General features: G+C 34.7%; 1 protein-coding gene and 5 non-coding genes across 6 annotated transcripts; 5 read left to right on the top strand and 1 right to left on the bottom strand.

The window, feature by feature from the left end:
* Positions 1-5,760: 5,760 nt before the first annotated feature.
* TRNAD-GUC (transfer RNA aspartic acid (anticodon GUC)) lies at positions 5,761-5,832 on the top strand. Its single transcript has one exon. It is a non-coding gene; the product is annotated as a tRNA-Asp (tRNA).
* Positions 5,833-6,194: 362 nt separating this feature from the next.
* Positions 6,195-6,266, top strand: TRNAD-GUC (transfer RNA aspartic acid (anticodon GUC)). Its single transcript has one exon. It is a non-coding gene; the product is annotated as a tRNA-Asp (tRNA).
* A 106-nt stretch (positions 6,267-6,372) lies between these two features.
* TRNAD-GUC (transfer RNA aspartic acid (anticodon GUC)) lies at positions 6,373-6,444 on the top strand. Its single transcript has one exon. It is a non-coding gene; the product is annotated as a tRNA-Asp (tRNA).
* A 104-nt stretch (positions 6,445-6,548) lies between these two features.
* On the top strand, positions 6,549-6,620 carry TRNAD-GUC (transfer RNA aspartic acid (anticodon GUC)). Its single transcript has one exon. It is a non-coding gene; the product is annotated as a tRNA-Asp (tRNA).
* Positions 6,621-6,726: 106 nt separating this feature from the next.
* Positions 6,727-6,798, top strand: TRNAD-GUC (transfer RNA aspartic acid (anticodon GUC)). The gene has a single exon. It is a non-coding gene; the product is annotated as a tRNA-Asp (tRNA).
* On the bottom strand, positions 6,794-12,988 carry LOC136219414 (uncharacterized). Its single transcript, XM_066006813.1, has 7 exons — positions 12,834-12,988; positions 12,536-12,628; positions 12,137-12,271; positions 11,955-12,044; positions 11,131-11,280; positions 8,432-10,032; positions 6,794-8,072 (listed from the first exon to the last, which is right to left on the bottom strand). Exons 1-7 carry the CDS (start codon positions 12,894-12,896, stop codon positions 7,178-7,180), a joined length of 3,027 nt encoding a protein of 1,008 aa, XP_065862885.1. The 5' UTR covers positions 12,897-12,988; the 3' UTR covers positions 6,794-7,177.
* Between the last annotated feature and the right edge of the window lie 875 nt (positions 12,989-13,863).

Below are 13,863 nucleotides of genomic sequence, written 5' to 3'. Positions count from 1 at the left end.
GAATATCCAAAGGATTTTGACCCTCCTCTAGCCTTTTTAGCATCACCAATTGTTGCTCAAAAGCCCACGGTCCACCCTGAAGTACCCTATCCCGCTCCCATGGATGGTAGAACTCAAAACGGAACAAATTAGGACCTAGATCTTCAATGAAAATCCCTTTGGAGGGACTCCAAACATCGACTAATGTGGATTTCATAAATGAGGTCTTGATTGGCCTGTTTGTTAAAAAAGACTCTATCAAACACCAAGTTTGGGGGCGAGTTTGAACTTCAGCGGCATCCGATTGAATAACTAGTCCTGATTGAATTTTCTCCTCTAAGGTGATTAGAGCACTTCTGTCAATAATCTCCTCCATCAATAAACAATTCAAGATTGTAATTTAATTTTTAGGTCACAAACCCCAAATCCCCTCTCTTTTTTAAGGTTTTTTTCTTTGAGACAAAAACAGAATCTGTTTAGGGTTTATAGGTCGCCAAGGTTCTTTCAAAAAATCAATAATCAATATAACAACATGCTATGGATCCAAGTATCCAATTTTGATTTTAAGAAATTCAATACAGAGAACTGTTTAACAAAACCAAGGACAAGTGACTATGTATGCGGAACAGTACGGATGACGACGGCAGAACCAGGCGAATCGGAGTCGAAGGCGGACGACGACAGCAGGCGAAACGGAGTCAGAGGCGGAGCGGAGGGAAGCAGAACGAGACGAAACGGAACGGCGGTCGATGACGGAACCAGGCAAACGAAAACGACGATGGCAGAACCACCGGATCAGCGACAGCGGCGACGGAAGAGAGGCAGCGCAGAGCCAAGGCGGAGCGGCAGGGACAAAACCGGCGAAGCTGCAGATAAACGGAGAAGGCGAGGGCGGCGGAACCAAGGCTCGTCAAAAGCGAGATCTTCTTCTTTCTTCGACCTAGTTTCAGAGCTGCGTCTTTTTAATATATGCAACTTTAAAGGTTGCATATAAGCATTAAATATATAGAATATTCTCACCAAGTAGTGATTTTTATATTACATTTGAAATTTAATGGCAATCAATGTAATTAACCCAATGAAATGTCATGAAGTTTAAGTAAACTAAAAAAATGTATATTCATAGTTTAGGGAATGTGAACATAATTTTCTCTAAAAAAAATTATGTAAGTTTGAGAATTATTAAAAAATATTGGGTAAATAATTTATTAGTACCTAAATTTTTAGGTGACACATTGTTTAGTCTTCATATATTAATAATATATTGTTTAGTCTTTAATTTTTGTTCTATTAAATAGTTTAGTCCTTTAAAGAGTAATTAAACTATTTAGTAATTCAAATATGCGAAAAACTACAAGTGTTGAATAGAACAAAAATTAAGAACTATATAATGTATTATTAAACACGATGACTAAATAGTGTGTTAGCTAAAAATATAAGAATTAATAAATTATATATATAGTTTAGGGACTATGAATATAATTTGCTCTTAAAAAAAAAACATGAACAAAATCTCCCTTAATATTTTTTCTCTACAATATATATTATGTCAATGAATGAAGTAAAAAACAAAGAAAAAAGTGATGGTTCAAGAGCAAGGCCTATCAGGTCATATGGGCTTGAGAAGCAACGGCCTGTTAACCTTCCACTGCTGAGAGAGGGAGATATTCGCTGCTCTGTGAGACCAGCCTAACGCTGTGCTCTCCACTCTAAGAACCGTGCGATCTAAGCCTTCGCTCCAATCACACGGTTCAACTCTCAGCTTGGAATGGACAAGCCAGAGACAAGCCACAGCAAGCCCGATCCTCTGGCCCTTTGCCATGTTCCACCACATTAATGTCCTCACTTGAGTTAAAGGCCCGCGTTACTGAGCCCGACGGTGTAACCATTCTCCAATGAAACTTATGAAGTATTGAAAAAACATGGTTTTGTTCGATGTGGGAACTGACAAAGAAGCATAAATGAACTCTAGAAACTACTGGTTTTTCCTATTGATAAATACTCTCTTTATAAAATGGAATTTCACAATTGCTTTTTTATGATAAAATGTTAATTACAGGGACAATTATGATGTATTATCAAACTTAATTTTTGAAATTAAATTAGTTTTATTAATACTAGGGATAATACATCCCAACACTCCTAAGTTGTCCAAAAACCGGAACTGACATCTAAACTTTAAAATGTTACAATTAACCCATTCAATTTGTTTGGTTGGAACAAACAAACCATCAAATACTACATAACAACACGTGATTGGCAGTGCATGATAGTACGGGATTCGTTGTAATATTCTAAATTTTCAATCACGCGATGCCATATGGATTTAAATGGTTATTTATTTCAAATAAACAGTTAAAAAAGTTCGTTGAACGTTTTGAAGTTCATGAGTTAATAATACACAATTTGGAAGGCTGACAATGTATTAGGCCTTAATACTGCTAAAGAAATATAATCGTACTGTTTGATACAAATTAAATCAACGGTCAAAATTTGGACTAAATTACACAATTAGTCAGTCGATTTTGGAAGCAAAACTTTAAAATAGACCTAAAACTTATAGTAATTTATAGGTCTGATACATTACCAGCTCCCTGAATCTGTCCAAAATAATAGATTGGCTTCTTGAACTTTGTCAGTGTCTCACCAGCTTCTTAAACTTGTTTATTTCGTATCACCAGCTTTCTAAACTTGTCCATCAAATTATATTAGCTCCCTGAACTTTGCAAGTGTTTCACCAACTCATTAAACTTGCTTATTCTGCAATAACTAAATGCAAAAACTTATTAAACCTAAATTCTAAAAATATATCTTCATCTATGCAAGAGATAATTTTTTCGCTTCTCCTACCTTCCAACATATTATAAGAGTTAGTGTTGCAGGTTTGAGAGATTGAATAGATGAAGATCGAGACTTAGTATTATGGTTTTTGTATTTAGTTATTACAAAATAAACAAGTTAGGGAGTTGGTGAAACACTTGCAAAGTTCATGGAACTAATTTACTTTTATGAACAAGTTTAGGGAGCTAGTGATACAAAATAAGCAAGATTAGGCAGCTGGTAAGACACTTGCAAAGTTTAGTGAACTAATCTATTATTTTAGACAAGTTTAGGAGCTGGTGATACATTAAGCCTAATTTATATTTTAGAGTCATTATAATTCTTCGGTCTATAAGTTTTATATGGAAAAGTATAAAAAATACATATGGTACAATTAAAAACAATAATTAGAGATACAATTAAAACTCATCGTTGACATAATAGTCCAATTTTATCCATACTAACAAATCTTATTTTACATTGTTAAAGTTTCTGTTAGGTAGTCCGTGGGTCTATCAACTAAATAATTCCATGTATTTAAATTAACTAAGGGTCCGTTTGATATGCCGTAATGCAATGTAATGTACTCAAGGTCGTAATGTAATCAAAGTTGTAATGGAATGGAATGGAATAGTGATTCTATTACCATATTTGGTTGACAATTATGATGTAATGTAATAACCATTACAATACTTATATTTTCCTAATTAAATACAATCATAAAATTTTATTTAATAATTAAAATCAACGAAAAATGTGAAAAATCGAATCAAAATCAAATACAAAATTAGATTAACCGAAATCAATAAATTAGTATATAGTTTTTCGCTTTTTCATATTTTTTAACATTTTTCTCGTTTCTTTTAATTTCCATTTTCAACATTTTTCACCGTTTTTCTATTTTCTCATTTTTCCGGTTTTTCATTTTTTTTTTCATTTTTCGCATTTTTTTTTCATTTTTCTCATTTTCAATTTTCATGTTTTTCTACTTTTTGCTTTTTTTTTTTTTTGACAAGAATGAGAGGTGAGATTGAGAGGTGAGATTTGAGATTTGAGAAATGAGAGGTTAGATGACAATATAATGAGAATTCAATTAATTTTCCTATGTAATGAGGATTAAAAGATTTCTTCAACAAAATTTAATTCAAGGTTTTCTCATTCCATTACAATGAAATTGTAACATGCAACCAAACATGGTAATGAGCCTTTAATGTAATGGTCATTCCATTACGAAGGTCATTATATCTTACCAAACGGCACCTAAATGTCGTTTATATTCCAACCTCTTCCTCGATAGGAAACGTGTAGAATCCCCAAATTTGAATGTAAACAAAACCTTTAATCTCTTAATCGATGTCTTCCACCCCTCCTCTTCAGCTGTATATTTCACTTTACTATTTTATATGGACTTCTTTTTCATACAATCAACTCCGATCTTTGTTGAAGTCGATCTCCAATTTTGTTGAAGTCGAAGTCCACTCCAAAATGGGAAATTACAGAGCCGAGGGTTTTAAATTTGGAATTCTATGGCTTTACATTTAGTCAGATTAATTAAGTTGGCAGACCGCAATTAATATAAGAAACTATGCAAAAAAAATCTGTACGAGTAAAATTAGACCAAAAACATATGTATGGGTTAAATTGGACCAATTTGTAACCATGGATCCTAATTTTATCATTTTAGACCTTAAATATATGGTGCCCGCTATGGTTACTTTGTTTTTTACAAAGTACCGTTATTTGGATGATGGTGCATAAAATTAATCCAATTATGAATATGAGCACCAAGTAACGTTACTTTGTAAAAATAAAATTAATATTATTTCATTAATCAATAAAAAAATTTGAAACTACTTAATAATTCTACTAAAACTATTTTTTTAATATAAATTATTCTAACAAATTAGTTTTTTTTTTTGCAAATAAATCATTCTAGTTTTTCAAATTTTTAGTTCACTATTTTGATCCGAATCTTAAATTTTTGTTAATCAATATAAATTTATTAATTTGACTCTATATTAATTGTATTTCTTAATTTATATAAAATACTCTAGACTAACTTATATAATGGAATGGGTAAAATTAGATTATTTCTTAATAACAGGATGAGTATGATTTATTTATGACCATTCAGTTGCACAAAAGCCATTGACTTTTAAAAAGGAGACAAAATAATAAAAAAAAAATTCAATAAGTCGTTATAGTATAGTGGTAAGTATTTTCGTTTGTCATGTGGATGACCCGGGTTCGGCCCCGGGAACGGTGAGTTTTTTTGCATAAATTCACATCAAACTTTTTGCTCAAAATCAATTGCAAAACTAAAAGTCATTCCTCGATGATCTTTACCAATAGACTACATTTTTTTCTGTTTGAATTTCATTTCCCATCCCCATAAATGTTAAAATGGAGAAAAATAATAAAAAACACAAGTCGTTGGGTGACCCGGGTTCGATCTCCTGTAACAGGGATTTTTTTGCAAAAATCAAGATTTTTTCTAATCTATGGATCAAGTTTTTTGAATTATATTCCCATCACCATAAATGTTAAAATGCAGATAAAATAATAATAAAAAAAAAACAAGTGGTAAGTTTATACATAAATTCACATAAACTTTTTAAAGTTGCCTAAAGTAAACTACAAAACAAGAAGAGCAATTCCTCAAACATTTCTACCAATAGACCAGAATTTTTACACCTAATCCATGGATCAAGATTTTTGAATTACATTTCCCATCTCCATAAATGTTAAAATGTGGAGAAAATAATAAAAAAAAACAAGTTGTTGTAGTACAATGGTAATGGTAAGTATTCTCGCCTGTCACACGGGTGACCCGGGTTTGATCCTCAACAACGGCAAGTTTTTGCATAAAATATAAAACTTGCTCAAAATCAATACAAAACTAAAAGAGTCATCCTCATTCCCGCTCCTATTATAACCCTACTTAAGCAATTTAAGCAATAAGTCGTTGTAGTATAGTGGTAAGTATTCCCGCCTGTCACGCGGGTGACCCGGGTTCGATCCCCGGCAACGGCGAGATTTTTTGCATATATTTTTGAACTTGCCCAAAATCAATACAAAACTAAAAGAGTCATTCCCACTCTATTTTTTAAGTATATTTTTGCGGTTTTGATCACATGCACCTTAATGACCATGTAATATTTGGTCATTCACCATTAGATCTAGGCTTATTAGAATCCTAAGGTGGAGATTCGAAACATCATGTGGCTTAGATTTAATACGCCCACATCTAACAGTGAATGACCAAATTCACCTGGTCATTAAGGTCCATGTGAATATTCCTGATATTTTTGAACTTGCAAAATCAATACAAAACTAAAAGAGTCATCCCCATTCTCGCACTCATTATAACCCTACTTAAGCAATTTAAGCAACAAGTCGTTGTAGTATAGTGGTAAGTATTCCCGCCTGTCACGCGGGTGACCCGGGTTTGATCCCCGGCAACGGCGAGTCTTTTTGCATATATTTTTGAACTTGCAAAATCAATACAAAACTAAAAGAGTCATCCCCATTCCCGCTCCCATTATAACCCTACTTAAGCAATTTAAGCAACAAGTCGTTGTAGTATAGTGGTAAGTATTCCCGCCTGTCACGCGGGTGACCCGGGTTCGATCCCCGGCAACGGCGAGTTTTGGCATATATTTTTGAACTTGCAAAATCAATACAAAACTAAAAGAGTCATCCCCATTCTCGCGCCCATTATAACCCTACTTAAGCAATTTAAGCAACAAGTCGTTGTAGTATAGTGGTAAGTATTCCCACCTGTCACGCGGGTGACCCGGGTTCGATCCCCGGCAACGGCGAGTCTTTTTGCATATATTTTTGAACTTGCAAAATCAATACAAAACTAAAAGAGTCATCCCCATTCCCGCTCCCATTATAACCTTACTTAAGCAATTTAAGCAACAAGTCGTTGTAGTATAGTGGTAAGTATTCCCGCCTGTCACGCGGGTGACCCGGGTTCGATCCCCGGCAACGGCGAGCTTTTGCATATATTTTTGAACTAGCCCAAAATCAATACAAACCACACCTAAAAAGAGCCATCCCCATTCCCGCCTCACCACTCCGAGTGGAGTTTTTCTGAAGCATCAAGTTCCCTAACTGAACTATGATTTCTAATAAATTCACAAAGTTTAGATTATTTTCCGTCTCCATGAGGGTTTTCTGGGATGCTAAATACAGCAGACTAAGAATTGGATATATTTTCACACAGCAGAATAGTTGCTCGGTGAAGCAAATACAATGGAAGCCTAAATATGCAGCATCAAAGAATGGGCAAATAAACATACCTGCTTAACTCAACTATATGTACTCGCACCGCTTGAAATCACTGCCTTGTTGCTTATGCTAAAAATGCAACTTAACAATTACTGCTCAAGCTAATTATGTGAGCTATAACATCTTCCAGTTGAGAAAAACGAGTTAAAAACTCCTCGTGATGTTCAGTTGGTTCTAACTGATTCTGCTTCCATTGAGAAAGGCCATCACCGATTACCTTCAGACCATTTTGAAGTAGCTCAACTCCTCTGCTGATTCCATCAGGGATTTTTCTTCTCTTGTTTGATTGATTGTTCACATCTATCTCCTCACATTCCATAGCATCCTCCACATGCATATTTGAAATCCTCTGAAACGTTTCTTTCAGCACCATGCCTTCCTTCATAAGCAACTCAAGCTGTTCAATACTAGGAGCAACAGTAAGAAGAGCTCTTTCCTTCTCAAGATATGCCTTTAACTCCGACATAAATCTCTCCTCGCTTGCTTCTTTTCCTGACTTCAGATCATATGAAAGTGCAGCATCTTGTGGAACAAATCGCCATAGCTGATTGCAGGAAGTACGAGCAGCAAAATATCCAAATGCTGCTAATGCAAGATGAGCTAGTGCCCAGTGCCGCTCCTTAAATAGCATGTGATACAACTCCCACACAGCAGAACTCTTGGCACAATCATCAGTTTCTGACATCTCTATGTCCCCAAGTCCCCCCATGAAAACTGCCAGATATGGTTTGCATTGACACAATAGAGGATCAGAAGCTGCTGAGCCTGAGACAAACAAGTTCTGAAGCTCCATGATGACTTCCTCCATTGCATCAGATTTATATAGATGCGACAAGTTTGAGATGATCCCCAGCATCTCATTTAAAAGCTTATGATAATGTTCCTTAATTGAGATGTCTGCAAGTTTCCTCAAGTTGCGAATGATAGTAATCAGGAAGCTGAGGCTTTTCATTTCAACATCAGATATGCTAAGCTGACTGCAAGACAACAAAGTTCCATTCAGCTTTTACCTCGATGATAAGGATGAATTTGCTCAAATTACCTGTCTCGAGTAAAATTTGAAATTCAAAGATCACAAAGAAATTGTAAACGCCTTGGAACCATTGTACTGTATTTACATCAAAATATATGCCCATATACATGATTCAAAAAGAAAATGGAAGTTTTTTTCCAACAAAAAAAAAGAAATGGAAGCTTTCACATGGCTTAACTGTTAATGCCATACCCGCAACAAAATCTTACGAACTTATGGTTTAGTGAGGATTCCTAAAGGAACAGAAAACATTATTCCGTTCTATTTTCAAATAGCCAAGTACAAAAGGAAAAGAGTACTCACTGTGAATGCAGAGAAGCTGAAAGAGTGAAAACTGGAGTTCCAATAACACCAGAACTGCCGGCAGTCATCAGTTGGTCATCAGAACTTCCTGTGAAGCTAAAAAAATCAGAGACAATTTTCTCTTTAGCAATACCTCTAATTTTATCTGACAATGAATTCAGAGGAAAGCCTTCCAAGAGCAAGGCTACTGACATAACTGATGATAGTTGACATTTATTATCACTGAAAATTGAGCTATAGACACAATCTGCCATAGATGGACTCCCATTACTAAGTAGCAAGCATATTGTTCTAGCTACTTTCCTCAGCGGAGAAGCAGGAATCAAAACTGATTCTGAAGATGCCACTAATTTCATTAATGAGAAAAGTTTATTAATAACATTATTCACCATGTCAGCTTCACCGTGGCGCAACAAGAAGCACCAAATCTCCAATATAACCTCCCAACACAAATAATGTGGATGGAAAAGATTTTCACACAAAAAAGCCTCCATTTCCACCCAACCTTTGCTTGAAGAAGCCACTACTGTAAAAGTCTTTAGTGCATCCAGAAGAGCAGAAAAGATTGGCTGCCAAATCACTTTACTTGTTTTTCCAGAGACATATGTTACAGGAATTTGCAAGTCAAGAATAGAAGAATACATATCTTCATCAACTAACATATCCAAAAGCCAACCAAGCTTTTGGATTGTTTTGACCAATACATCTTCTTCAAGATCAACAGAATATCTAAGCAGAGTATGGAACGAAACAACCCTGCCAATTAGAAGTAGCCTCTCTCTATGCATAGTTTCACAAGTTACTGAAAATATTTGAACCAGTGAATTTGTTGAATATAGACTAGTTAAATCTTCATGGGTAGAGTTTGAGCAACATTTATCATTAAACAAACAGTCCAGAACATCACATTTCTGCTCCTGTTTCACATTGGCTGAATTTAGTAAAGAAGTAAGCAAATCCATAGATGTCTTCTCCAGAAGTTCTGAAAACATTTCACTGGCATTATTCAAAAGTCTTCCAAAACTCAGTAGGATTCTGAAGGTTGAGATTGTTAGGACACAGTGTACGACCTCCCTGTAAATGAGATATACTTGAGAAGGGTATAGAGAACATATTTTCACAGCATTAATGAGGTAAAACTTGATGGGAAGAAATGTCCTTCTAGCTTCTGTTGCAGAAACAGTTTCCTCCAAAGAAGAAGACCAAGCAACCGCTGCACATTTAAGATGCTTATTGACAATCGAAATGAGAGTTAAAATAATATCCTGTACACTCACACTTTCTGTTAGCACTCCCTTGCCTTGCTGAAGCAAGGTGACAACACCTTTCCATGACAAATTGAGAATGGCTACCAGACTTCCACCATCATTTGCTGCAAAGATGCCAAGTTCACATAATTTCTCTATGGTAAGTCTTGTTATATTTATGATATGATTCCTTAAATTGCCATCTTTACAGTCTACAGTATTTTCATCCTTCTCCAATGTCAAATCACACAAATCCTGATTCAAAGCTTGGCAATACTCCTTGCATAATCTCATCACAGCATCAATCACATTCTGAGTAGCCTTCAGTATTTCCGAGCCCAGTGAATTAATTTTCTATTAAAAGAGGCACAATGAAACATCCTTACCAATCAAATTCATAAGACCAAAAAGAGAAACAGAAACAAAATAGCAAAATTTTTGCCATGAGCTGCAAGTGTTCACTGTTAGAAAACCTCATGCATAAAAACAATTACAAAGCGATATTAGCAGCTAAGCCAAAATCCTAAAAACAAATATTAATCCAGAATTCAGAAACTTAAAAAGCTTGCTAATATTTTCCTTAAGGTTCATATGAATTTCAAAACCATAATTCGGAAGAGGTGAATTACCATATCTTTTAGTGCATAAGCAGAAGTTTAGTAGAAAGAAACTCTGAAAAGCAAACAAATATAATCAATACTGCTCTTATAATGCAAAGTTAAGCAAACAAAATAATTTAACCTAGCACTCTTGTGATGAAAACTTCCAGATCTTGTAAGGGATTTCTCTGAACCAAGTTATATTATTGCTTAATGCAAGTCAAAAGTAGTATTTCATTCCTTTATTATAAGCCTTACCATGATTAGTTTCTGTTTGTTTCAAAACTAACGTCTCTCGTGCTTTGGCAAACTTAAACAAATAAAATAATTGAGCTAGAATTCTTGTAATAATAACTTCTGGGTCTTGTAAGGAATTTGTGTGAACAAAGATAAATTATTCCATAATGTAATTCAACAATCGTGTTTTCACTTATAATAAGCCTCGCTATGAAGTTTACCATGATCATTTTCTGTTCGTTTCAAATCTACCTTCTCAAGTCCTTTCACAGGCATCTCTGTATTCCTAGTTGCTGATACTAGCATGGGGTTAAAAGACTTGATGATATTGACCATGCATATAATTTGGATAAAAAATATGAATAGATCCTCATCTTGAATAGAAGATTTCTTAAAGCCTGGATATTATGGTTTCATGAAGGCCCATGTACGATGTTATCTTTTTCACCAACTGTATAACAATTGAATTTAGAAAGGAACGTTTTGAAGTTAATCTACAGAATGGTACATTTGTATCATGACATCTTTTACTTGGAAATGGTCATTGAAGCTGCTTAACCTTCAGTAATTGCAAATTGTCCAAAATGAAGCACTTAAACAAGTAAAGCGCTGGTACCTTAGCCTCAGATACTACATCCTTCATCAAGTTCAACTGCTCCAAAATGAATCTTTCAACAATAACTGCAGAATCATTGTCGGCCAAAACATGGTATCTTGGTAAAGCAATCATGATAGCAGCAGAGAAGCTCAAGAAAGCCAAAAGAAGCTGTGAAAAGTTTGTTTCAAAAGTCAGAAGAAAATACAAAGAACATATATAAGACAATGGATGACTTAATTCAGAATATGATATAATAAATCATGGAAAAGCTTGGCAGTATGCAATCAGAAGCAGAAATGGGACTACTAGCATAGTTATTTAAGGCGCATGGGGTTCCTGGAGCCTAGACACAAGTCCTGAGCAACACAAGGCGCACTGAAAATATATATATATAAAATGATAAATGACAACAGTTACATTTTTAAAATACAACAAATAGTCAAAAAAACAAAAATCTTTATCATAAAATGCATGAAATAAATTTCTAATTAACTATTAACTCTTACATTATTATAATTCATAATAAAATTTGAAATCTATGTTTTGCAGCAGAGGTTCCTCACAGTTCAAACTCAAAAAAACACAGTGGAAGTGTGAAATATTTAATACTGTATGATTTGTATCTATTCAGATCCTAGTCTTCTTTCCTTTGTGTTTGCTATTTATTTCTTATTCTAATTGATCTTCTCTCCTTTTGTTATTTCTTTCTTTTTTATTCTAATTGACGTTCTTTCCTTTTTCTGTTGGGAAATTATTCATCATATACTATTACAAAACCAGGACTAAATAAATATTATTGTTATTCCTACAGGAAAATGTTAGTTCTTCCATTTGATAAACACCTGAAAGAAGATATTGAAATGATCTTCTTCTTGGGAATCTTCCGTAGACATAAGAGTCATCTTTAGATGCTTTCCACACCACGAGCTTGCCTAGTACATCAAAAATCTCACTAAGTCAGTAAGTGCTATACATCACTTAATAGAAATGCTCAGCAAAAAAGAAAATTGCTGGCAAAGCATACCTTTGTTGCAAGAGCAAGATATTGTACAAAACATATTGATAAGTCTGAATCTACATATTTTGCAGCGACCTGCAGGATAATTTTGTTTACCATGCATTGGGATACATCCAAACAAGTAAAGTCTTCCCAGAATGTCTACCTCAGAGTTAAGCCAAGAAACATGACTTTCATTCAAAAGCATCAAATAGCATATAGAGGGATTACGATCAGTATGAAAGCGAAAAGCCAGAAAACGATCTAATTATATATGCATAATTGTCGAAAAGAGTTAAAAAGTTTTCAGAAAAAGCACCTTCCACAATTAGCACCAAATTCGAGATTTAGGTTAAATGTTCTTACTAATGATTCAGAAAAACTACAACCCATATCATAACTGAAATGACAGAAACAAATGGATACTGTTAAGCACTCAACAAGAGAGGCCAGGTCATTTTTCTCAGCTAAGTTCAACTCCGTCAATTTAGCAAGTAGCTGTACCCGGATTTCGACAACCTGTAACATTGAAGAAGAAATGAAAGAACTTATCAACTATCAATTTATTGAAAATCTGAAGAGAAACTTTTCAAGATCTCTGAAAATTGGAAGCTGATGGAGAAAATTAGACTAAATTCTGAAGAAAACAAGAAAATCAAATAGAGTGATTTAGTTTTCAAATGAAATGGAGAGTGAAAATTATGGGATTGGCAAACGAACTTACATCTGAAGCTTTAATGGACTGGAGAAGAGAGTGCAAATCGTTGTTAGAGCTCTTTCTCTCCATTTTGGCTGAGTGCTTGTTTCGGGTGATTAGGAATTTGAGTTTGCCGCTCTATTTATGTCTAGCTTTCCCGCCTACAAATGAACAAGGACAAAGGGATATAAAGGGGGTTCATTTCAATCAATCCACACCGTCGCTCTACGACATAGGGATAGATGCTGTCGTTTAATGGAACGGCACGAGAGAGAGATTGTTCCCCTCTTTTTCAACAAGCTAAAATTATAAAGGGTAAATTCCAAAAAAAACCTATATGGTTTCATATTCTTCTAAAAAAAACCTTTTTAGTTTGTTAATATAAAAAAAAGAACTGTGGTTTGCGCTGTTACCCGAGAAACGGAAAATGGCTTAACACCGTTGAAGTGCTGACGTGGCACATGGGTAAAATTGGAAAATCGAATTTTTTTTATTTTTTTTATTTTTTTCCCTCTCTCTCTCCTCTTCTTCTTCCTTCCTTCTCCTTCTTCTTCCTCCTTCTTCTTCCTTCTTCTCTCCTCTTCTTCCTTCTTCCTTCTTCTTCTTCTCTCCTCCTCCTTTTTCTTCTTCCTTCTTCTTCTTCTTCCTCCTTCTTCTTCTTTTTTTTTTTTAAGTTTCGGAAATTTCCAGATTTCTGAAAAATTTTCAGAAATCTGGAAAATCTGGAAATTTCCAGATTTCCGAAGAAATCTGGAAATCGGAAATAAAAAAAAAGAATAGAAGAAAAAAAGAAGAAGGATGAGGAGGAAGGAGAAGGAGAGAAGAAGTAGAAGAAGAAGAGAAGAAGAAGGAGGAAGGAGAGCTTACCTATGCCTTGAGAGGTCATGAGTTCGAATCACATCCGGGTCTGGTGGGGATTTTTCTTTCTTCTTTAATGTAAGCGCATTGCGCAAATTTTTAAAAAAAAAGAAGAAGTAGAAGAATGAGAAGGAGAGAAGAAGAAAAAGAAGTAGGAGGAGGAAGAAGAAGAAGGAGGAGAAGAGAGAGGGAAAAAAAT

This window comes from Euphorbia lathyris, chromosome 2 (genome assembly GCF_963576675.1).
Source record: "Euphorbia lathyris chromosome 2, ddEupLath1.1, whole genome shotgun sequence".
Classification (NCBI taxonomy): Eukaryota; Viridiplantae; Streptophyta; class Magnoliopsida; order Malpighiales; family Euphorbiaceae; genus Euphorbia; species Euphorbia lathyris.
This window is presented reverse-complemented; position numbering and strand designations above follow the sequence as displayed.

Excerpts from the sequence above, each read along its gene's own strand:
- LOC136219414 (XM_066006813.1), bottom strand. The coding sequence starts at position 12,896 with ATGGAGAGAAAGAGCTCTAACAACGATTTGCACTCTCTTCTCCAGTCC. Across the intron at positions 11,281-11,954 it reads ATTTCAATATCTTCTTTCAG|CTTCTTTTGGCTTTCTTGAG; the intron begins GTGTTTATCAAA and ends AACTTTTCACAG. Across the intron at positions 10,033-11,130 it reads ATGTAGTATCTGAGGCTAAG|AAAATTAATTCACTGGGCTC; the intron begins GTACCAGCGCTT and ends CTCTTTTAATAG.